General features: G+C 41.3%; 1 protein-coding gene across 7 annotated transcripts; it reads right to left on the bottom strand.

Annotated features, from left to right (window-relative positions):
* Positions 1-3,712: 3,712 nt before the first annotated feature.
* SRRM2 (serine/arginine repetitive matrix 2) lies at positions 3,713-23,928 on the bottom strand. 7 transcript variants are annotated; one of them, XM_034423430.3, is made up of 15 exons: positions 23,447-23,928; positions 21,565-21,837; positions 20,666-20,770; positions 20,319-20,498; positions 19,833-19,910; positions 19,618-19,680; positions 19,030-19,056; positions 16,822-16,872; positions 16,652-16,741; positions 16,369-16,555; positions 11,023-15,908; positions 8,741-9,001; positions 7,317-7,442; positions 7,078-7,194; positions 3,713-4,780 (listed from the first exon to the last, which is right to left on the bottom strand). In XM_034423430.3, exons 2-15 carry the CDS (start codon positions 21,801-21,803, stop codon positions 4,771-4,773), a joined length of 6,420 nt encoding a protein of 2,139 aa, XP_034279321.2. In that variant the 5' UTR covers positions 21,804-21,837; positions 23,447-23,928; the 3' UTR covers positions 3,713-4,770. The 7 variants fall into 7 exon arrangements, with proteins under 7 accessions (XP_034279321.2, XP_034279320.2, XP_087748041.1 ...); XM_034423429.3 differs by having other exon boundaries at positions 20,271-20,498; positions 23,447-23,926; XM_087891915.1 differs by having other exon boundaries at positions 20,271-20,498; positions 23,204-23,501.
* Between the last annotated feature and the right edge of the window lie 1,819 nt (positions 23,929-25,747).

Raw genomic sequence — 25,747 nt, 5'->3', positions numbered from 1 at the left:
ACAAAAATATTTTTAGTTGAGCAAAGCCAAATTCAAAACTCATTAAGTTTATTTCTTCTGCTGGTTATATTTAGAAACTCATTATATAGTTCTCTCCAAACCTACATTAATTTTGCTATTTAGAGAAGAGGTTGGCTGAAGTGTGAAGAAAGATGACGATGACAGGATAAGCTAGTAACTGTGTATGTGGAAGGAGCTTCCTAATACTGAAATATTTCATGTCCATTAGTGTAATGAAAATAAATAAAATATTAACACAAATATACATTGAATTTATTCACAAAGGTTGGAAAAGCTAAGGGCTTAACAAACACAGGCGTTTTAAAACTTAAACCTCAGTTCTGTTGTGTTCTCAACCAGTTTGCTAGTTAGATACAAAGAAATTTAGTTGCATTAGGTTCCATTGGAGAAAAAAAATATTAAATAACCTATTAACCTAAATTGCACCTTGTTTACAAAAACCTCAGAGATTTTAATGGATCAACATTTAGCTTCTTACTCGGCTTCTAATTAATTAATTAAAATTTTATCTAATCAATCAAATATTGTTATTTAAAGCAAACCTAAGGGTTAAAGGCAGTAAGCTAGAAACCAGATCATCTGCTGCAGTACTGGCTTAGGCACAAAGCTAAGTGGATAACCTTGGGCCATTCAGTCTCTCTCAACCTTCAGAAGAAAACAATAGCAGACTACTTTCTAAAAATGTTGGTAAGAAAATTGCAGGGATTTGTCTAAGCAATCATAAGGCATCAAAGGTACATGCACACACACACACACACACAACCTTTTTACATCCAGCTATATGAATGCATGCAAGTATAAATAACACAATGTCAGAGAGCAGAAACTTGTGTGCAAAAACTGTTCATTTAAAACACTGCCCGCCGCACTTACTATTAAAAATGTGGAAAAAAGGGTAAGTACAGAGTTGTTTTATTTTTATAACATGAAAAGGGGAAGTACATTTTACCACATTTACAGCCCTGATTTATTTTTATACATCCAAACCTTTATCTGTTTTAAAGTCTGCATGCCACATGGGAAGATTAAAGTGGAATTCAGTTTACCTGAAATTCCTGTGCATCACTTCCAGATATGTATCTTTCTCAAGAATTAAAGTATACTGAAATGAAGATTCAAGAACTTTCTCAGGATTACCAAGCTGGTTGTGGTGTCTTAATTACTATTTGTCATCATATTGTGTATTTCAAAGAATTGTTACAACTATGGTAAGGAAAGGCACACAAGAGACTGGATTCTCGGGAGCTCTCAGAACATGAGATGTCATCTTATTCCCTAAAACCAAAATGAGTTTCCTACCAGGATTGAAGGTACAGGACCTCAGCATTTAGAAAGAGGCTTAAAATCCCCATCTATGCATGCCAAGGTGGCCAGGAGGAAAAACAAACAGCAGACATAGGTAGTCCATAGGCTGTATATGGTCCCCTCCTCCACCAAAGTATAGCTACAAAATGGCTACATTTTAGTGATGTAACTTTAATTTTTTTATTTAAAATAAAGGGTTGGAAATGGAACAAGAAGCTTCTAAGTGGCTCCTATTCAAATTGCTATCCTTAACCATTACACTTTCACACAAACTATGCTTTCCAGATCAGTTTTCCTCTTCAGAGTTTACAAATGGGAATCAAGAGTGGTTTGCTTTAAAGTCCTTAAATCAGGCCTAAATAAGCCATAACTAAATGCTTTTTACAGGGTTAAGAGTACAAATGGCATTTGTTCCACAGCTATCTCTCATTCCTATTCTTACTTTTAACACCCACCCAAAAAAATGATTGGCTGTGACAGGACAACCCTACCAATGCCGTCTCTGAAGCTCTCCAAATTGAGCTTTTCCCCTTCAATATTTAATGCCACATCACACCTGTTACCATTTATTGTCCATGCCAGCCTCAAGGACAAAACAATGATCAGTTCCAGGCTATTCAAAATGGGTCCATGTGTTTCAATAATTTTACTGAACAGGAAACATCTATAAAAATGCAATTAATTTATTGCATTTATCCAATAAAGTAATATTTGTCTAAATATATTAACACATTATATGTTTTCTAAAGTTGCAGTGCCAGTAATTGCTCATGACAGACAGGGAACTGCTGTTTTATTTCTTGGGGGTCATATAATTCCACATAATTTCAGGATGATTTATTTTTCATGCTGAGAAACAGCCTTTTGAATTCCACCAACACCTGTAACATATGTTACAGGCTAGCAACAGAAACGGAATGGCACAGAGAAAAAAGGTGGGGCATAGAATGACAACAATCAGTCAAAATATGCAATTTCTATGTTGCGGTGTAATTTTTCCTTAGTAATTACACAATTAGCTCCATGAAGCTAAGATGACTTTCGGCTCGGGCATCCCATCCCAAACAATAAAATGTGAAATTCCATGGCAAGAGTTTAGTTATCAGTTTGTGATTTGACATGAGGGGAAGAGAATAAAAAAAGGAGGTTCGCCATCTGTATACTATTCTGACATGGGATGCATCTTCCTTTGTCAAGCAAGAGCAAAAACAAACAATATTAGCAAAAGTAGGCTTTAACGTGTATTAATAGACATGATGAGTAAGATCAATTAATACCTAGGTTTCTTCCTCTCTTCCCCATCCCAAACAATAACTCACAGAAAAATCCTAAAATATTTACTCATACTTCAGTTAGGGGACTGAAATGGGCAAAAGGCAAAGCAGGATGGCTTTAACACAGAGCCCTATGTAGACAAGTAACCAAAAGCTAACAGCAGACAGCTGCAAGAAAGATAAACACAACTGTCAGGAAGTTGTGTTTAAAGTGGGGGAGAACAGAGAACAGACAAAATATTGGGAATCTTTAAAAGCTAGAGGCATTACAGCCATTCCTTTATTCCTTTTATTTTTGGATGGAAGAGAGAATCTTGCTTTGTTCAGCCATGTTTCTTCAAAACTGAATTTGCTCTCCTGGGTGTAATGTAAAGATCAGTGATTTTTTAAAAGAAAAATACATTTCTCTATGCACATCTAATCACATACCATAAGTACAAATAAGGTATACTGCAGTCTGCTTGAAAGCTTTTTTCTATTTGAAAGAGAAGTGATTTGGACATTATTATTAACTCTACCCAAGCAAAATGAACTCAAAAGTTTAGGTTTAAGAGCTTTTGGGTTACTAAGGTAGTTTTGGGTTTAATTTAAACATAGTGGCTCAACGATTAATGATGCTGAGCTTGTCAGGTGAAAAGCTGACAGCCCAGATTCAAGACCTGAGTGACACATGATGGGGTGAGCGCCCATTATTTGCCGCAGCTCCTGCCCACCTAGCAGTTCAAAAGCATGCAATATGGGTAGATAAATAGGTACTTCGTTGTGAAGTTAACAGCATTCCGTGTGCTTTGGCATATAATCATGCTGGACACATGACCATGCAAATGTCTTCGGGCAACATTGGCTCCCTCAGCTAAGGAACAGAGATGAGCACTGCCCCCTGGAGTTGGACACATCTAGATGGGAAATCTTTACCTTTGTTTTGTGTTAGTTAACAATCTTCAGCAGACTGAATAGAGAAATGTGTGCATGCATGTGTTCTAAATAGATGGGACTTAAGTACTTTTATTCTAGTCATTCGTTCATCCTTGAAAGTAATGTTGAAAAGCCTACATATTTAATTGAAGATCTCAGTCGACCAGGTTTAGAGAAAATTCTGACTCAGCAACAGATTTTGCATTTCATAAGTTTATTTGACAGAAAAAATCTCCTTGCTGTACATATCAAAAAAAATTAAATGCTTTTAAGAAATATGAAGAAACTTCTGTTCCCACCCTCCCTGATTTAGGGTTTCTCAGCTTCTTCTCAGCAAAATTTCAGTCACCTTCCCCCTAAAATGCCTGAATGCCCCTGTTCCAGTTCCAAACTTAACCCCTCATGACCTGGCTCAGCTGATCAATATGAAAGAGTCTCCTTTGAGGGAGGAATAAAAAGGAAAAAGAGCACTGCATATTAAATGTATTTTGTTCTGGGGAGGGAGGAGCAGGAATAGTTTAACCCTCAATTTTGCCACCACCAAGAATCAACTCCACTGTTGCAGGCTACTGAAAGAAGCTGCCTGCTTTTCTTCAGAAAAGCTTGATAGAAACAGTGGGGAACAGAGGAAGGAGCTACTAAATAGCACTGCCTTCCATCTGATTCTGGGTTGGTAACATGCATTCCAACTTTTTATTACAACCCTCCACCATTTCCAGCGGGGGCGGGGCGGGTCTGAGAAACACTAAATCGAACAGATTAGATCACATATCCCTCTACTTCCCACCCACCCATTTGTGTGGTTTGTTTAAAAACCTTTTATGTCTAAATCAACAAAAAGGAGACAGCTCTCTCAAAACACAGAAGTAAAGATTTTAGCTGCAAAACGCACAGGAAAAAAAATGCTCACTGGAGAGGGGGAAAAAAATCAAATGAACATCACCAACTGTTGGAAGAAGAGGAAGAGGAGCATAGAGGCTGCGGATCCTGGTGGGTGTTGAGCAGAAATGTCCAGGGACAAGGGGAATGTAGCTGCCGACAAATGGCGGGCAATAAAGACGGACAGTAAAAGAAAAAACTAATGAGAATATAAAGGTGATGGCAAATGAAGAGACCTCCACTCCCCCCCTCATGCAAACACACTGGTTTCCAGTGGACATCAGGAGGTGGGGGCTCCCACCTGGAACAGCACTGGAGGCTGGGGGTGGCGCAGTCTGTGGTTGCGAGGACAAGGTCTTTTCGCTCTTCAAAAGGTTTATGGGGACCTTGGGGAAAAAAGGGAGGGGAAAAATTAGGCAATGCAAAACAAGTTGGCAACCTCTTGTCAACTAACCTCTTAGCCTAGAAGTGATCTACAAATAAGCCTAGAGGTGATCTACAAAAGGTAACTACCTACAAATAATTTAAAGTACATTGTATAAGGAAACATGACCACTGAAATGCAACTGGTACAAAGATCATGACTGAGGAGAAAAAAGGATATTCTAAGAAGGGGGAAGTGTATATATTGAAATGTATAATGCCACTAGAACAATTTTAAGAGCACAATGTATTTCCCATGTACTAAGGATGAAAACAGATTAATATAATTACTTCCATATACTTAAAATCCACACATACAGAACATAGAGAAGCCATTTCTGCTTAGAAATAAGTTATAGCAAATTTCCCTAACAGTACGTAAAAGGCAAGTCTTCTCCTTTACTCCTCCAAGTTGAGGAAAGATAACCAAAATGACAACGTTATAACGTAATATTATAAAATGACAACGAACACCAGAAACTACCACTTCATCCATTACTGCCACTAATTGCTGGGCTTTGGATACCCTCTTTACAAAGGGCCTTAGAATCAATTACAGCAGGAATACAAGCAATCTTTGATTTATAACCACAATTGAGCCCAAAATTTATGTTTCTAAGTGGGAAATTTGTTAAGTGAATTTGTCCCATTTTATGATTTTTCTTGCCACATTTGTTAAGTGAATCACTGCAGTTGTTAAGTTAGTCACATGCCAGTTAAGTGAATCCGGTTTCCCCATTGACTTTGCTTATCAGAAGGTTGCAAAAGGGGATCACATGACCCTGTGACACTGCAATAAGTCATTTTTTTCAGTGCTATTGTAATTTCAAACAGTCACCGAACAAATTGTTGTAAATTGAGGACTACCTGTATTTGTTCTTTTCCATAAAGAGAAAGGAAGCATAATGGAAGTCCTCTGAATAATTCATTTTTATCATACCAGACTATTCTAGGAACCATAAAATATTACATATAAATTGTCACCTTCTCATTTTTGCTTCTCATCCCCTTTCCTCTCTGTGTGTATTTTTAGGTTACAATTGCAAGGGAATTTATTATGGGAGCTTTTTAGGCCAAAGAATACAGCATAACTAGTTTTAAGTAAAAAGAGCAGTCAAGTCTTACAGAATTTAAGAAGTCAGCTCTGATAAGTTTCAAGAGAACAAAGGAATAAATGCTTCATCTATAGCTCTCTGGATCTCACCAAATCAATCAGAAAATGAAGCAGAGCATTTTCTGAAAATGGGATGTGTTCAGCCTAAGGACTCTACTTTGTGTGATGACTCCTCCAAATGCTTCCCCAGATATCAAGTTCAGCGGGAGATGAACCATTTCCAGGCATGTCTAGGAGTTGGTAAATGGCTCCAAGCACCCGTTTAAGAGGGATTTGGCTCAAGTACAGCTGCGTCAGGACAGCCCTGAGGCTTCAGCTGGAGAAAACATGCAGCTGCTGCCAGTCAGTGATGGGGAAGAGGAACTGCCTTCTGCACCTTATCCAAGAACATGCAGGGCAGAGAAAAGGCAGGAACAGAAAAGGTCAGCCAGATTACTCACGAGGAGAAAGCCTTGCCCTAATGGGCTGCACCAGAAATTTAGCACAACACACAAATGGAAGCAATGCTAGGAACATGTTTATTTCCTAGCTATGTATTTTCTGCTTGCCATGATTTTTGCCTCGCTTTGGATTGACACCTTGACTTGGATCGTGCTTGTGAACTCTGGACTTTTTAATTGCCTCGTGAATCCTCTTGTATTGTGGATTTAATTTTGTCTGGTGAGTTTATTCTGATTGGGAATCTTCCAAATGCTTTGTGGACTCATTGGCCATTGCTCTGTGGATTAGTCTGTTTGTGGCTGGATTTAATAGGAACAGTTCTGGGTTTTTGGTGAAGGCAATTGTGGGGGAAATATCCATAAACCCACTAAACCAGAGTTGTTTGTGTGAGAGCGGGACAGCACACTTTGAGATTAACAGAGTCCCTAGCTGCTTTCAGTTGGCAAGTGAGCTTAAATTTCAGAGAGCAAGAGGATAAGAAACAATGGATTAGCCAGAAGAGAAGAATTCACAGACTTCAAGCTGGAGATTTTAGGATTAAAGACACTAGCACAATTTCACCATACCTTCAAGAAATGAGTAGGAACACACTGCGTCAGAAATAACAAAACTAGTAAATGAAGTCAAGTCAGTCAAATCGTTGCATTTATTAGGACCTTTAGCAATTGTTATGCATTTCTAAAACTAGCAAGTCATGCTCATTACCTTGAAGTTCTGCGACGAGGAGCTCGGGGACTGGGAGATTTGCGTCGCCGTTTTCGTCCTGGAGACCTGCTGATGCTTTGTCTGTTTCTCTGCGGGGACCTATCCCTAGATCTGTCTCTGAATAGAGAATCAGGGTATGAAATCAGGGTATGACTTAGATTCAATGTTAAATGCATTCTGGAAATAATCCCTAAACAATTTCTCAGCCAAGGGAAGTAAGACTGGCTGAAGAGACTTACCTACGTCGATCCCTTGGAGCAGAAGGTGGTTGGGCAGGAGGGGAAATCTGACGCCGTTCTGCTGGGGAGTAGCTCAGAGAACGGGAATCTCTCAATGAATCAATTGGTTTTCTAGGGCTGCGTGACCTAGCAATAGAGACAATGTTTTTTAAAAAGGTCAAAAATGGAAAGAGACATCAACTGGAGGAATGGATTGAAAAGATGAAGGATTGGCAGATAGCAAATTTAATTGCAATAATTAGGGGAAAGAATGTAAGTAATTTGTGTCCACCTGGAAACCTTTTTTGGACGTTATACTCAAAAGAGAAAAAAAAATTTTTTTTCATTTTAGGTTTTGACAATTAAGATCATTATTATAGAAACAGTGAAAAGTTGATGATATAACTATATTATGTATCTCATTGCAACGAAAAAAGCTGGAAATCACTGCTTTTTATTTCTTCCTTTCCTTTTTCTTTCCTCATTTTATCCATCTTTCCTTTTTCCTTTCCTCCCCCCATTTTTCCATTGTCTTTATTTGTATTTTATATTAAAAAAAAAACTTAATAAAAACATTGTAAATATGAGAAACACTATTCTAAAAGAAGGACTATCACATACAGTATCCAGAATTTGCCCTCTGTGTCCATAGGATAACATGGCAAAACAAGATACTGTAATGAAAATGCCATCAGTTATAAGCTGCAACATTCTTAGCAAATATTTTTAAAGTAATATTTTGCAATATTTTTAAAGTATTTGTAGGTACAGCCTATCACTGCGTTTTTGTATTTGTCAGCTGGGCTCCCATTCTGAGATTTACGGTAGACTGATTTGACTCTTATCTCAGAATCCACTGCGCATGTCCACATTCCTTCTTCCACATTCTTTCACTTTCTTTTAACTTTCTTTGTTCGCCTGCCAAGAGGTCCAGCAGGAACGCTGCCAAGATGTAATTAATTAGCTAGTAAGATGTTTTTACTTCTTTATAATAAAATGTGCTTATTAGAATATATCTCGGGTTTATTTTCTTAAGGTATACTTGCAAGGAAAGGCCACGATCCATTCTCTAATCAAGGTGCAATTACCCAAAAGCGGAATGGGATTAATTGCCACCCTGACACATCCTACCATGTGCAGTCCTATTGTAACTGATATACTTCTACCCGAAAAAGCTAGTGCCACAAATCTTCCACAGCTCTTTTAGCATCAGGTAGTTTTCTTGGACTATTTCCCCAAGATCTCATGTCATTTGCACTAAGCATGTGATGCCAGAAGTCATTCTAAACATTCAGCAAACAGGACAAAGTATCCTCTTAGGGTGCCAAACCAAGGAAGGGAAGGGAAGACCTAGTTCACCTCCACATTTCAACAACATTGTCAATAAGGAATAGAACACTGATTCTCAGGTGTAAAGTATACCTCTTCATTAGCAGAATACTTACTTTCTCTTCTCTGGTGATGGTTTCTTCTTCAGGGGGCCCTTCATCACTGCCTGGAGTCCTGTTTTAGGCAATGGCGTGGAGGAGGACGAAGATGACGAAGAGGAGGAAGAGGAGGAAGAGGAAGAGGCTGAAGAAGAGGAGGACGAAGAAGAGGAAGAGCTGCTGCTTGTACTGCTTGAGCTTTGAGAACGGCACTTACGTTTGCCCATTTCTAGAGGTTGCTCATCACTTTTAGTTTCTTTCAGCACTGGGCTTGGTGGCCTTTATGAGAAAAGTAAAGGGAAGAGGATATAATTAAAGACTGGATGGTTGCAACAGAGGAAAGAAGGTTCAGTCAGGTTAACTGGAGAAATTCACATTTCTGAATGGACACACAAACTCCAGCTCATGTTGTTTATGGGAAAAATCAGGGGAAACAACTGATTTGAGTCTTTTAAAAAAATTTCTTAGCATATTCAGCCTTTTATCAGTCAAAAAATAGTCATAATAGGGAACCTTACACGTCACGAAATGACAGCCTTGGTTGGAATAAGCAGTCCAAAAATACCACAAAGAAAACTAACATTGTTACTTCTTACCACGCTAATCCTCCATCTTATTTTTTTTCCTTATATATATAGGTACTTCAAACCAAGCCCCACATTGCAGCCTCCTTCTAGATATGTTCCTGAGGTTTATGAGAAGCATAGAAACATTACTGGAAATAAAGTAAAATCGAAACTGATAATATTTTGCAACACACTATTTTCCTTTTTTTTAATTAAAAGAAGCTATCATGCTAGCAACTCAGAAGCTTAGGTTTTCCACTGACAAAGGCTACTGCTACTTCATGTACTCATTTCATAGGAAGCAGAAATGAGTCACTTGCATTAACAGATCCAGAATACAAACATCTTGAGTTGAAGATTTAGGTTACTCTTACAAACAAAAAGTAATCATGACTAAACAGCTTCCCGAACAGCCAAGGATTCAAAATGGAATCCTGTAATCAATGTTTTAATTACAGGTTCTATCAAGCTGTCTCTGTGCCATCCCATTAATTCTCTACAGTCATTTCCTTGCTCTGCTATTCCAAGTCTTCAAAAAAAAAAAAAAAAAAAACCCCACCCTAGTTCTCCACACTATCTTGAAAGCAGAATTATAAAAGTTACATAAGCTAAGACTGCATTTAAATTGTTAAATACATATTTTGCAAAAAGATTATCATCCATTTTTTGCAGGCATACTATGATGCAGCACAACTCTACAAAACCTGATACCGATAATAAAGAGCAAAATTAGATTCCATAAGAATACAGTACAATATCTATTAGTTGTACCCAGTAACATCAACAAAGACGACCTCTGGTGGACAAAGGCCATCATTACAATCTTTCATAAGCATGACCAATGAAGCAGCATTTCTGAAGGGTCTACATACAATACTGGGTCTACACACTACATACTGAACAGTCACTTGGCTGATTTGGACAGCTATAAAAATTGAAGAAAAAACCAAACATATGAAGAGATGAGGGAAAACCTATGTTTCAATTAAACTAAACTAAACTAAACTAATTGGCAGTATTAATGAAAATCGAGGAAAATAGATGCTGGAAGGTATACACAGCAACCACTCCGTACATGGGCACATCCAAAATCTGCCAGTGCCCATGCAGTTGACCCGACTATTGAGCCAGGATCGAGTGGCTATCTCTCATACCAGAATAGCCATGTTGCAGCAGAGATCCTTTTCTCATCTGGCTTCTATTGTCTGAAATCATCTATCACCAGAAATTGTCTTAGAATCAAGAACAACTTTGTTGTTCCTTGAGCTCATTTGATTTCCCTAGAGGAAGAGAGCTTGTTTCCCCCGTATCACAGCCAAGCATAAAAATAGATCTCATTGGCCTTTTTGAATTTTCTTATATAGGGGACTAGATTAGAATTCAATTGACGCAAGAGTTCAATCAAAACTTCATATTTTAAATCTAGCAACACTAGAAACAAAAACATTATTGGTTGTGTTATACACACATTATCTATTTTATATATTTGCACAGAATATTTGAGACAATGCTTATGGACTATGGGTCCACGCAACATCTTTTTATGACAGAGATGTCATTCCGGAGACTGGGATTAGAAGGGATATAAGACAAGGACATGAATAAAATGAGTGAATGTACATATATATTCTAACTGACCAAGAATAAACTGGATGTTGGGTATCACCAGGCAATGACCACAGACAGCTTAAAAGATAAGGGGGAAAAAGGATTACTAAGAAGAAAGGTTCTTACTGTTTCAGTTCAATCTCAACATCAAGATCCTTTGTTGCCTGATCATGGGGACTGGACTCAGATGAGCTGGACTCAGAATCAGAAGTTGAAGAAGATGAGGATGAGGAGGAAGACGAGGATGATGATGAACTGGTAGATGAAGCAGATGAACTTCTCTTTGCCTTCGAAGGGGCAGATGGTGGAGGAGAGGGAAGATCAAGTTGTAGGACTGTGGGACAGCTACTCCTGGTGTCATCCTCCATGGTGACAGAAGCCAACTGCGACTCAGCCTCAAGGGTAGGTAAGTGCACCTCAGACCTGTCTGCTACTTTTCCTTCAGATACAATCTCCTCTTCTTTGGGGGATGGCACTAGGACAGAAATCAATGCTGGTAAGGGGCTCGAAGAAGCAGAGGAGGAGGAGGAAGCAGAGGAGGAGGAGGACCGGGATGACAATTTAGCTTTTAAAGGAGAGAGGGAGCCTGCATGAGAACTGCTTCTCCCTGACAAAGATGCACCAACTCCTGCATCATCTTTCATTATAGCTTGGTGCATGCTCTGATTCCTATCTCCTGGGCTTTTTCGGATGGCTATGGAATCACCATTCTTTGATACTGGAGGCAAGTCATGTAGCATAGATGGATCAGGAGAGAGGGCCTTTCGCAATTTAGGAGATTCCTCACAAGGTGGAGTTAAAGCGCAAGGAATGGCAATGTTGTTTTTGCTGTGCCAAAGAGAAGAGCTTGTTGGCTTCTCTTGGAGGTCAGACTTGGGATATCTCTCAAGAACAGGAGGAGAGCGAGACTTTCTTCCTGGAGATGTACAGGCTTCCTGGGAGCCTGATCTGGAATGCTTTCTCACAGGAGATGACTGACAATCAGGGGATACTCTGGACCCAGTGCCTTTATATGATGCTGTTACACGTGATGCATCTAATCTGGGAGGTGAACGGGATGCATTCCGACTTGTTGCAGTCCTCTCTGGGGACAATGGCAACATCTGTACTGGCGATTGGGAATGACCTCTGTGTGGTAGTTTAGATTTCTCCTGACGAGAAGAGGATCTTGAACGGCTTCTAGCTGGAGAGGAAATTGAGCGTTCCCTCCGCAACGAACCCCGAGATTTATTTCGTCGCCTGGAGAGTGAACGGGAGCGACTCCTCAAAGAGGGAGAGCCAGATCTTTCTTGTCGCAAAGAAGTTCTGGGCCTATCACCATAGGATGATGACTCGGACCGATGTGGATGTGTGTTGGTGCTTGATTTCTCTCTGGAGAGTGATCTGGACCGCCCACGTCTTGGAGGTGTTCGAGATTTGCGTCTAGGACTCACTGGTGATACAGATCTCCGTCTTCTTGTAACTGGTGTTCTAGATTTTTCTCTTGCCCGTGATCCAGATTTACGTCGTCGTGGAGGGGTTCTAGATTTCCTTCTAGGTCTTGGAGATGATCCAGCTCTGCAGTGATATCGGAGTGGTGTTCTGGATTTTATTTGGGACCTTGGGGATGACCCAGATCTACGTCGTCTGGGAGGTGTTCTAGACTTTATTCTGGGTCTAGGAGATGAGCCAGACCTACGTCGCCTTGGAGGCGTTCTGGACTTCAACTTAGGTCTTGGTGGAGACCCAGACCTTCCACGCTTTGGAGGAGTTCTGGATTTTGGTCTAGATTTAGGTGGTGACCTTGATATTCTGCGTCTTGGTGGTGTTTTTGATTTTATTCTTGGTCTGAGCGGTGACACAGATCTGCTCTCTGATTTCTCTTTCCATTCTGGGGAAGAATCTGAACTGCTCTCACTAGAGTGTATTTTTGGCTTCTCTTTAGTTCCAGAATAAGAACCTGATCTACTTCTTTGAGATGCCTCTTTAAATGCCCCTTTCTTCTCTAAAGGTGATCTGGGCCCCATCACTGCAACTTTAGAAGTTTCTCTTATTTCCGGAGAAGATCCAGGTCTATTGTGCTTTGTAACAGTTGCAAATGTGCTGTTGTCTGGTTCTGGAGAAGAATATACTTTGCCTTGCACTGGGGATGAAACTGATTTATTCTTATTGATTGACAATCCCGCAGAGCGACTAAGTCTGGGAGGTGACTGAGATTTATCATCTTCTGGAGATGTTGATGAAGAAGTGGAAGAGGAGGAGGAGGAGGAAGAGGAGGAGGAGGAGGAGGAAGAAGAGGAGGAGGAGGAAGATCCAGATCTACTTCGCCTTGAGGGAATATCTGTTTTTTTAAGTACTGGTGATGACTCAGATGGCATTTGTCTTGAGGAAGATTGCAATTTTTCTTTTCCCGAGAGAGATGAACCTGATTTACTCTTTTGGCATGGAAATGAAGCACTTTCCATTACTGCCATGGAACTGGATTTGTTGTGCCCTGGAGAAGTTCCAGATTTTGTTTTCACTTCTTGGAATTTATTTTGCTTTGGAGGAGTTTTAGATTTGCCATTTAGTTCAGGAGATGGTCTGGATTCACTTCTCCTGGCGGGAGATTTCTCTTGCGCTGCCTGAGGGGACAGTCCACATCTGATTTGCTTCAAAGGTGAAGGTTTTGTCATCTCAGGAGAGTATCTTGACTTGGTCCTGGTAGGTGATCTTGACTGTTCTTTGGTCATTGGAGAAGAGCCAGATGTGCTTTGCCTTGGAGATGGCCTAGTCTTCTTTAACTCCAAGGAATCATTTTTGCATTTATCGAGTGGTGAAGATTTCTTCTTAATTTCTGATGAAGATCCAGATGCAATTGGTCTTAGAGGAGAAAGAGATGTCTCTCTCAAAGCTGGAGGTGATCTAGACCTGCTCTGCCTTTGGTGCGGTGATCTAGGTTTTTCTTTTGTTCCTACAGACCTTCCAGCTCTGCTTTGCTGCAGTGGAGATGCAGACTTTGATTCTGGAGAAGCTGCTCGCCTTATTGGCGATAAGGAGTTTTCCTTCACTGATGATTGACTAGAACTAGACCGACTTTGCCTTGGAGATGATCCTATTTCCTGTTTCAGCATTGGGGATGATCCTGCTCTTGGCTTTGTTTTCACTTCTGGAGAAGACTCAGATCTGTTTCGCCTTCTTGGTAATCTCATCTCCGGTTCTGGAGAAGACCCAGATAGACTATGTCTTGAAGGAGACACTGATTTCTTTCGCAGTGCTGGAGAGGAACCAGATCGACTTCTTTTTGAAGTGCTTTTAGCTTTTTCTTCAGCTGCTGAAGAAACATCAGTCTTCCTTGTAAGCCTTGGAGATGAACCAGAACTGCTCGGAGGGGACATTCTGGTTTTGTTTTTGAGGGCTGGAGGTGACCTGGATTGGCTATGCCTGGTAGGTGATCTAGATTTCTTTTTTGGTGTTGGAGAAGAACCAGATCTACTTCGTCTGACACTTAATCTTGATTTCTTTTTTATTCTTGGAGAACTAGAACGACTGCGCCTTGGAGGTGTTCTTGATCTTTTCTTCCTTGACCTTGGAGAAGAACCTGAACGACTCCTCCTTGGAGACAACAGAGTTTTCTTTTTAGCTTTTGGAGGTGATCCAGACCGACTACGTCTGGGAGATGCTCTTAACCTTCTCGATTCAGGAGAGGAACCAGAAAGACTACGTCTTAGCACTTTTCTAGATCTTTCCCTCATTCTTGTAGATGAATCAGATCGACTTCTCCTAGAAGAAATTCTGGAAACTTTCCGATCTGGAGATGACACAGATCTACTTCGTCTGGCTGAAATCAAGGATTTCTCTCTTCTTGGAGATGAACTCGATCTTCCTCTCCTGGGAGGTGTCCTAGTTCTAGATCTGCCTCTTCTTGGTTGTGTTCTGGAGCGGGACCTTGCTCGCCTAGGTGGACTTCTTGATCTAGACCTGCCTCTTCTTGGTGTTCTTGAACGTGACCTCCCTCTTCTTGGCGGTGTTCGTGACCTACCCCATCTTCCACTATTTCTGCTTCTAGACCATCCATGCCTTTGAGGAGTTCTAGAACGAGACCAACCACGCCTCTGAGGTGTACGTGATCGACCCCATCTGGGAGGTGTACGAGAACGTGACCTACCCCATCGCTGAGGTGTTCTTGAACGGCCTCGCCACTGGGGAGTTCGAGAACGTCCCCTTCGCAAAGGAGTACGTGAACGGGATCGGGCACGTCTCTGAGAACGAGACCTGCCCCTTCTTGGTGGGGTACGTGTGCGTGATCTAGCTCTCTTAGGTGGGGTCCGGGACCGCGATCTACCTCTACGTGTAGTGGGTGTTTGAGAGAGAGATTTGTCCCTCCGACTGGCTCTTGATTTGGAGCCTTTAGCCGGTGGGGTGCTGGATGGTTCACGGCGAGATGTCTTAGAAGACTGCTTTTGCCCAGAACGAGAGATTTCAGGGGATGAGCTAGATTTCTCTCGCTGGGTAGAGGCTTTCTCTTTGTCTTGTCTTTTGGGAGGGACCTCTGGAGAACAGTTGCGAGAAACTGGAGCAGGCTTAGTTGGTGGGGAAGGAGAAGAGGAGGAAGAAGAGGAGCAACTACCACTCTCTGAAGGAGAACGTGAGCATTGAGGTGTAGAGTCCTCACGAGGCATCTTCTTCAACTTGGTCTCAACAGCCTTAAAAGCTGATGAGGAAGCTGTAAGCTCCTCCTTGCTATCAGGAGAAATCTTAGCCTTGGATGGTGGAAGAGTCCCATTACGATCTTCTGACTGCTTCTTAGCAGATGGAGAGGAACAGGAAGGAGACCTCTTCTCCTTAGAAGGGGGAGGCTTTTCTCGAGAATGATCATTCAGCGCAGGAGAATGATGCATGTCCTTTGGATCATGCTCAAGTGAGGGGGTGGATTTTCGACCCCCATGCCGAGCAGACTTTCTATCCTTGTCTCTTTCTTTCTCTTTGGCAGGAGATGAAGGACTTGGAGAATGCTGAAGGGTCTCATGTACTGGAGAATGCTTGGATAATTTCTAAACAGGAATATAAAAAACAGTAACTAGAACTATCCTTTGGAAAAACAAAAAGGCTCAGCAGCCAGCTCCCTAGCATTTTGAAAGTGAAAAGATCACTAGGGTTCTTGTTTAACTCTAAGCAACTCATTAATTAGCTGTCATTTTACAATAGCATTTTCCAATCTGGGTGATTTTGTGTGGACTTCAACTCCCAGAATCCTTAACAATGACACATTCAATGGAAAATTCTGAGGGTTGAAGTCCACACATCACGAATTGTTGGGCACACTGTTCAACCAACTATAATTAGATTTTAAGTTTGAGGAAGACACTGCTATAATATATTAAAAGAACAACTTAAAATCCATCATTTCTTCTCACCAATTTTAATGAATCAGTAAGTATTCCTAAATCATTTTGTTCCAAGTGACTTCATGTAAATGTTTCTCACTTTCCTAATGCACGTATTATTCTTTACCTCCCGCTTTTCTCTGCTTTCTCGAGGACTTGTGCTCCTGCCTCGCCGGGCAGGCTCAGCAGAAGATGAACGCTCTTTTTCTCCCAAATTCTTAGAAACCACTTCGGTGTCTTGTTTTCGTGAACTCGATGGAGACTTGCTCTGCCGTCTAAGGAAGCTCCTTTTTTGAACAATGGGGCTGCCTGATCTGTAAATAAATAATGATTAGAAAGTTAATCCACAAGAGTCTGCCCAAGTTTAATAGCTACTTACAAGACACAGAGCTTGATTTGCCAAGCTGTACCTGCTACAGGTAGCATCTGATGAGGAAGAGCCATCTGGGGAGGAAGAGCGATCCCGACGGTCTTTCTGAGATGCAGACTCACTGGTGGACCTGAGAGTTAATGAGAATCAGTTGCATGCAAAAAAGGTCAATTTTAGTTGCACAGCACAGGTAGAATAGGTGGTTTTTACCTCTTCCGTTTCTTTTCCTTAGATTTGTGTTTGCTTTTGGGACTTGGAGATCTGGGGAAAAAAGTTTGTTTTGAATCATTCTTGAACAGTGACATATGCAGTTCTGTTTCTCCCTCTGCCCCTTTCATATCCTTCACAAGACATCTTTTCTAGCAATATCCAATAACTATTCCTAACATACCAACTCCAAATTCAGTCAGGAAACAAATGTAAAGTTTAGATGTAGATACACAGCTTCCGAAAACACTGTAGAATACATGGGATCATACATCTGCTGCCTACAAAATCTTAAAGCAGCCTCTTTTCCCTAGGATTAGGATCCCATGAAAAGACACCACTACTTTAAGATGCTGAAAACAAGTGCTACATTTGCAACTCTCACACATTCTAAGGCAGAGGTCACCAACCGGTGGTCCGCAGACCATAGGTAGTCTACAAGAAAATTTTGGTGGTCCACAGTACACCCGGGTGGAGGAGCTGCTCCGGGATGACCAATGGGCCAGTCCTGTGACTAGAGCTCTGGAATATGGGACCAGCCATGCAGCTTGTGGTGGGGCTGGAAATTTCCACCGTAGAGGGTGGTAAGTGCAACTTGCAACTGTAAGAGCCTTGGTGGCATAGCAGACTAAAGCACTATTAAATAACACCAGCTGCCTGCAATTACTGCAAGTTCAAATCTCACCAGGCTCAAGGTTGACTTAGCCTTCCATCCTTTCGAGGTAGGTAAAATGAGAACCCGGTTTGTGGGGGCAATAAGCTGACTTTGTATAAAAAAGAACACCGCTTGGGGGGTGGGGTGGGGGGGTTGAAAGCCCTACTAAGCAGGTATATACAAAAGTATGAAGGCTATTGCTTAATGCATTGTAAGCGGCCCTGAGTCTCCGGAAAAGGGTGGCATATAAATCGAATAAATAAATAAATAAATAAATAAACTTTGCAGGTGGTGCAATGTGCAAGTAGTGCAGCCCTCGCCGTCTGGAACAAGGTAAAGGTGCTGTTGTGGCAAGGGGGAGTGGTGGCACAGGCGGGCCTAAGCAATGGGTGTCATCAACCCACAGCACTTTCATCCCCCTGCTGTGGCTGTCGGATGAACCCATCAGTGGCTGGCCCTGCCACTCAGCCTCCCCTCCCAGTCACTCCTCGCCTGGCCTGAAAAGGTAAGGGTGACGGTGGCGTATGGAGACTCGCACAATATTCCAGAGCAGGAGGCAAGCACCCCTGTAGTTGCTTCATCTCTTGCTGGGTCTCACGAGCGATTCTTCTGGCCTCTTTTGGTACTGCACGCACCTCGGTCGCTCAGGAAGATGCATGACTTCCTCTCCGCCCCGAGACACTGACCTGGCTCAGCCTTTCCTCTCTGCCACTGCTGTTGGCACCTCTATGGTCCGCCCACTGCTCTTGCAACACCTTGCACAGCACAGTTAAATGTAGCACACTTCACAATGGGGGAGATGGCGTCCCCTCCTCCTCCTAGAGCCCATTACAACGCAGAGCATCAGGCACAGCCAAGTCTGGCAAGTGCCTTGGGGTGGAGAGCAGGTCGTACGTCTCCTCAAGTGACCGAGATGCGTCCAACACCAACAAAGGTCGAAGAAACACCCGCGAGACCAAGAGAGCGCCGGAGAATCAGAATGAGAGAGACAGAGAGAGAAAGATGAGAGAGAGAGACATGAGAGACAGAAAGAGAGAGAGAGAAAGAGAGATAGAGATACTTATTTCCCATAGAAAAGAAAACATTGGGAGCCACAAAACCTGGATAGGCATGGCTGGTGGGGAGGGTCATGTAACTGGGTGGAAGTCCAGTTGGCTATGCCTACCCAGATTTGGTGGCTCCTGTTTTGTTTTCTGTGGGAAATGGGTCAAATGGCTCTTTTGAGTGTTTAAGGTTGCAGAAATAGGCAGCCAAACTAAGTGCCTGAAGAACCCCATCCCATCACTGGGAATCCAGGAGCTTCAGCAGTGCGCTGGATACATATCAGTGGTCCGCGGGATTTAAAATTATGAATGTAATGGTCCCTGACGTCCGAAAGGTTGATGACCCCTATTCTAAGGCACCTTTGGAAATCAGACCTGTGGAGCCCTACTAGATACAAATTATTGAACTTAATTCATTGTAGCTTAGGTGATTCTGAGAATAAGTAAACAGAAAGAACCACTACCTTCTATATCCAAACATTTTAAAAATGGCTAATGCTTAATAAAACTCACCTATGCTTCCTTTTCTTTGATTCTGATCTAGAATAAAAAAAAAAAGAACAGAGTAGGAGTTGGCAATCTGATGTTGCAGATGTTTTTAATTATAATTTCCATCAGTTGCAGCCAGTGTATCTAATGAACACAAATTACAGAATTTGTGTTCAGGTCATTAAAAAAGCACCAGATTTCCTGTTCCAATATTAGACTTTATTCCCAAGTTACCAGAAAACTGATGTCATGCCCAATAACTTTAGGAAGGCAAGGCTGATGATCAAAATTGATGCTGGATTACAAATGTGAATTCTGCCCATGAATCCCATCGAAAATGGTTTTAAGCAGATTTCTGGAAAAGTAAATGCAGCATACAGAGTGAGAAATACAAGCCTATCAGATAGCATGCCCCTAATTTTTATACAATCACTTTATACCAGAGAGAAAAAAAAAGACTGAAACTTTCTTAAAAGAATGCAAAAAATATATTTTTGAAGATAGCACTACAAAAGACTTAGTAAATCATCATCACGATTAAATCATGATGTCCCTAAAATCCAATCCTCACACTAGAAGCCAGTTACTTTTACCTCCCTACAATTCCCTTACCTGTGTTTCTTTTTCTTTGAGCTTTTTTTCCTTTCTCTTCGAGAAGGTGATCTGCTCTCAGACCTTGAAAAGCCAAAAGGGCAAGATACATTTTCTGAGAAACTTTAAAATACAAAAGTTTCTTTTCTTATTTCTAAATCTAAATTCCTCCCCTCCCCAGCTGAATCTAATGAGTCTGAAAAAAGAATTCAAGTGTCCTGGGCTCACCCACCCACCTCTCTCTGCCCTTCTTCTTTTTCTTCTTCTTTTGTTTTGGAGATGGTGATCTGGAACTGCTGGAGTCTTTGATAAGACTGAGGAGACAAAGTCCAAATAATAAACAAAATTCCAGAATTCAAGTCATAACATTCTACATAAGCAGCAGCCTATTATGAATCCCATTTTTCAGTATTTTTTCTTACAAAAAATAAAATCTCTCACAGTACAAAAAATAAAGTCAATTATACACAAATTCTAATTAAGAATGGAAAACAATCATGAACTATCTCATAAATTATACGAGTTTCATTAAGGCTGCCGAGGTGCAATGCTTATTTAATATTCCCTACATTTCAGGTATTTTATTTGAATTTGTCTTTTTAAAGTCTCTTAATACAATTGAAAAGCTCAGTGTTTTTTGTTTTTTTTACTGTAGTAGACATAACCAGAGCTACCTTATCACCTCTTCTTGCTTATTTTCTTCCAGTAGGGATTCCTCATACCTATACTGCTTCTGCTGCTCCTGCTGTTGTTTAGCCACTGCAGCTGTTGCTGCCTCCTTGGCCCTGCGGTTGGGGTCAAAAGAGCTACCATCCACATAACTATCACTGATCCCAAAAGCAGCTCGCAGCCTCTCATTCTTCTTTTCATTGGCCTCAGCCAGCTGATGGGTCTCTGTAATACTGGAGACGAAAAGTAATAGTTAATAGAACAAATATATCACAATACAAGGATTCTATTAATATGCAGATTGAAACATGGCATATTTTTGGAACAAGAGTCTGTCTTGAGATGAAAAGTAGCTGTCATGACAAAACAACACCACAAAATCCACAAATGCCTTACTTACCTAGACTTCTGCTGCTGTTCTCCCTCTTTGACAATTGCCACATCTTTTTCTAGAAGCATCATCCGAAAGGTGGCCACTTTCTCCTGAATCTCCCCTTCTCCATACCTATTGCATACAGCAGAATAGAATTTCGTGGGTTATAAAGAGATGTTCCATTTAAAAGCTAAATCACTCAAATAAGGTATGAAAATATTTCTAAAATGCATGGATTATAAAAGACCCAAGAATTCACCTTATAGAAAGTACATAACTTACTTAGTATAGAATATTGATTAAAACCAAAATGTAAATCAAGAGTTTTAGTTCAAATTCTGCTTCTACTAGGACTCATTTAGAACATGTTCTAAATGAGTCCTAACATGTTCACAAGCCTTCTGGCCATTAATCTCTGAAAAATGTGGCCAATAATAGCCTACCTTACTGGACCATTCTATGTATTATTATTGCGTTTTACTACCATGAATCTCTATATAATATTCAAAAATGCTTTACAATATTAGGCATTGTATTATTTTCAACCATTTTCATTTCTAGTTTATCCCAAATCTGATTATCCAATTTTAAAAGACTTGTAATAATCAAAGTTCTACTAAGTATGTAAAAATTTTATCCTTAAATTTTGATAAAGAAATGTTTTTTGAACAAATTCCACTGCTCAAAATGAAAACTGAACATAAAAAAAACCATACAGCTAATATCACAACACTGTATTCCTTTACCCAATATATAGATATTATCTGAAATTTTGGATGCAAAGCATACTGATCATATCATTCCCAAATCTGTATATTTTTATAACAGTGTTGGTTTATTTGCTCCTTCCAGCTGACCATTATTATTCTCACTGCACCATGATGTCTTGAAAATGTCTTAGCCTTGACCACCCTGTAACAACTCACCCTTGCTCTTCCATGAGCTCAGCCAGTTCTAAGCATTTCAATTCAACCTTCCTTTTGCGCTCGTGATCCAGGATGTCCTGGTTGGGTTTTTTAACCAAAGATGACTCCAGTTTCCTCAGCTCCTCTTCTGACTTGTAGTCAGTCCGATCCTTCTTGTGACGCACTGCTGAGAGGTTCCGCTGCACGTAACCGTTGGTGCCACTGCCCCGGGGAGTGGGGAGTCCTATCCCATTGTACATGGCTCTCACAGACTAGCACCTCTGGTGCCTGATACTTAAAAGACAGTATAGAAAAGCAGAAGAAAAAGCAAAGGGAAACTTTTTTCACATCACCATATGGATATATACCCCATCATCTGCAATCAAGAAAGACTGCAGTCTTTTTTTATGAACCGATTACTTTTCCTTTTTGTTCCTTATTCTCAAATCCATTCCATGTCCCAGGTATTTACACATTTTATCATTCCCTCTTATTCTTCCTGAAAAATACCTATTTTCTCCCTACTCATAATTTATACCTCAGCATCAGATCCCATATTTTAATTTTCTTAACAGTGGAGAATTTAATGGTACATGCTTTCTAAAGGAAACCTTTTATTAAATAATTTCATATGATCTACAAAACTACAACCACTCCCCAACTACTCATTGTTCTCCCCAACCAAAAGCTATAGTCAATTATCCAAAATTATTCAGACCATAATTTTTGCCTCTATTCTCAAGATTTCAATACCTGCTTTCAGATTTGTTTTATTTTTATATACCCTGGGCTCCAAGCACAAATCTTTTTTAAAAAACCCTTTTTTAATTATATACATATCTGCTTTATTTCTAATGGTTCCTGTTCAAAATCTCCTTCCCAATAAAGGAGGCAATCATATGTATATTAACATGAAAACTTACTGGGATTTACTTCAGAGTAAGAATTGGCCTGCACAATCTAATCTTTTTAACAAGCTTATCGTCGAACCCCCTCCCTTTTCTTTTTTTAAGGCTGAACAACCTTATAAAGCTACCACCTACCCACTAGATCCTTATTATTTACTAGTAATAATGGTTTATACTGCATTATCCTCCTTCTTCCTTTACAGACTCCTACTACCTTTTCAAGAATTGAGTTAAGTTCATGCCTTCTACTAGCAAGCTCTCAAGTCCAACTCAGCCAACATAAACTGATAACTACACACACATTTCCATATCGTTTATTTTAGCAACCTTATAACCTAAACAGCTTGATCGGTGTCTTTAAAATATATATATATCCTTAAACTAATCTAACAGTCTGGGAATTGCATTGTGGTCCCCCACCTATACATATTAATCAGGCCCCAAAAATTGCTTTTGTTTTTTGTTTTTTCTTTTTATCAGCCAAGGCTTGGTAGGTGCTGCCATCTGCTGTGACGTTTACTTCTTACCTTCCCTTCGAAAAGTCCCCAATCTACCGACCTATAAGGCCTGATCAGCTCCCTATTCGAATTCCTTGCCACCTCAGGCCCGATCTCCCTCAGTAGAAAGCATCCCAGCCCATTAGGCCTCCTCCCTCAAAGGCCTGCCGAGGCCCCGTGATTCACCTTTACCCCTGCTTCGAGATCCTCCTTGCCTTCCCCACACACGAAGGGCAAACCTCGCTTGCCTCTTACCTCAGCACCCGTGTGAAGGCCACCCCACGTACACGTACACACACATACACACCGAGCCCGTGGCACCGTCTAGCCTTATCCCCACCCCCCCCCCCACCCCAACGCCCCGCACACCTCCCCAGGCCTGCCGCGCCACCCCGGCCTCCAAGCTGCTGCTTCTCCGCGTCCCTCTCCTCGCACAGCCCCGCGTCCCCCGACCCCTCCTCTGGTTTTTGCCTGCGCCACTCGCTCGCGCTCCCTCACCCGACGCAGCAGCAGCAGCCGCCGCGGCGAAGGCGGAGGGTGAGGGTGAGGGGGGGGGCAGGAGGTAGCCTGGAACCTCCCCCCGATCCCTCCAATTCGCTCTCGCCTGGAACCCTCTCCGCCCGTTGGCTTGTGGGAAGTGGAGTTCGTAAGCGGCTCGTTAGCTCCTCCCTTCCCTTAGAAGACGAGAATAAAGACTACTCGTCCCGAGATGCCTCTCGGGCAACACGAAGGTCGGCCGCCATTTCCTAAAGCGCTCTGGGGGAAGCGAGAAGGATGCCTCGGGACCGAATTTTCTCGGTTTCCTCGTCTCACTTCCCTTCAAGGCTTTCTTTCTGCCCTTTACTCGCTACCATCGGACAGACAGACGCACACTGAGGACACTTCAGGAACATACAGCTCTAATCGTGGGGGAGGGGGGGTTGGAAGAGGGAAAAGGGGATGTAAATATCCGTTCGTCCCGTCAGCCACCGCGCTGTTCTAAATTAGAATTGAGGGGGAGTGTAAATCTCGCGATAATTCTAAGGCGGAGGACATGTGCATCGTTTCTACGTTCCTAAAACGTTATTCCCTGTGCTGTGAGCATGGGTTTCCGAAGAATGCTGGGAATTGTAGTTAAGATACGATTTTCCTAGCAAAGCTGTCGCCCCAGTATCTTTCATAGGCGGACTACACATTCCAGTTGGAATTGCGAACGCCCTTCCTCAGTAAATAAAAAGGAAACCAATTGTTTTCCTAGGGAGAATTCCCCGTAAAGCCCGAAGGAAAACTTTTTTAAAATCTTCCGTACTACTGCAGAGGGCGGATTAAAGCGATAGCCATACTGCTTTACGTTTTCCCGTCATGCACGGGGCTTCCATTTTGTTAAAAAAAAAAATGTTGTTTTCTGTTTCACAATGTGATACGTTGGCTTCAATGGGAGAAAGTGGCAGTATTAATTTTTAAAATCTGCATTGCAGTGGACAAAATGTAAGGAGACCTCCTTGTATATCCAATCACACTTGGCCAATAAAAAATTCTATTCTATTCTATTCTGTTAATAGGAAATAGATTTAGATTTTCCTAAACTCCCAAATGCCCCTCAACTTTAAGATAATACATCAAAATATTCTAAACTGCCCAAGAGTTGCCAGGACAATGAAAAGACTTAATGGTGGAAATACAGAAGAAGTCAAAACTTGGGATAATTGTTCAGTCACACAATAATATAGCAATTCATGTGTGCTAACGTTACTTAAACTATTTTCAAGCTACTATGCTCATATTACCTGGTATCCTCAAACAAAGTCAATTTGTGATGTAATACAATAAATAAATAACTTTATTGTCATTGTACGTGTATACACAGTATACCCATACAACGAAATTCATTTAACACCCAAAGACCAGGTCCAACACACATAACAATCCCCAAACACACTCCCACCCACCGCAATTCTCCACCCCTAACCCACCCAAACATCCACACAACAGACCAAGTAATACTGTCAAACAGCTCACTGATGGTGGCCCTTTAGTTCATTGTTGAGTGCAATTATAGCTCTGGGATAAAAACTATTCAGAAAACATGTGGTCCGAGTTTTAATTGTTCTGTATCTTCTGCCAGAAGGCAACAGTCCAAAAAGATTGTAAGCAGGATGGAAAGAGTCTCTGAGAATGTTATGCAGCTTTCTCAAACAGCGAGATTCGAAGATGTCATCCAGGGCTGGTAGCTGGAGTCCGATGATATTCTGGCAGTTTTAATGATTCTCTGTAGAGCTTTTTTGTCCGCTACAGAGCTGCTCCCATACCATGGAAGAATGCCGTATGTCAGGACACTCTCAATGGTGCTGCGATAGTAGGAAAGAAGTAGATGCTGAGATAGATTTATCTTCCTGAGCATTCTCAGGAAGTAGAACCTCTTCTGTGCCTTCTTCACAAGCATGTTAGCATTCATAGTCCATGAGAGGTCCTCCGGGATATAATGCCCAGAAATTTAAAACTACCGACCCTCTCCACCTCCTCACCATTTATGTTCAATGGTAGATATACATCTCTCTTCCTCCTGAAGTCAGTTATGAGTTCTTTAGTTTTTGTGGTGTTAAGTGTGAGATTATTTTCATTACACTACAATGTCAGCCCTTGGACTTCCTTCCTGTAAGCAGACTCATTGTTTTTATTAATGAGCCCCAACCACTGTTGTGTCATCCGCAAATTTAATAATTGCGTTGGTGATATACAACGGGGTGCAGTCGTGTGTACAAGGAATAAAGGAAAGGGCTTAGCACACAATCCTGGGGGGGCTCCTGTGCTTAGTATCAG

Source organism: Pantherophis guttatus, chromosome 4 (genome assembly GCF_059756535.1).
Source record: "Pantherophis guttatus breed Tessera chromosome 4, ASM5975653v1, whole genome shotgun sequence".
NCBI lineage: Eukaryota > Metazoa > Chordata > Lepidosauria > Squamata > Colubridae > Pantherophis > Pantherophis guttatus.
This window is presented reverse-complemented; position numbering and strand designations above follow the sequence as displayed.

Bases quoted from the DNA above. Each gene is read 5' to 3' on its own strand.
- SRRM2 (XM_034423429.3), bottom strand. From the start codon at position 21,803: ATGTACAATGGGATAGGACTCCCCACTCCCCGGGGCAGTGGCACCAAC. The intron at 16,556-16,651 runs GTACAGCTTGGC...ATTTATTTACAG, and splicing joins TCAGATGCTACCTGTAGCAG to ATCAGGCAGCCCCATTGTTC. The intron at 7,443-8,740 runs GTAAGTATTCTG...CTCTATTGCTAG, and splicing joins CCATCACCAGAGAAGAGAAA to GTCACGCAGCCCTAGAAAAC.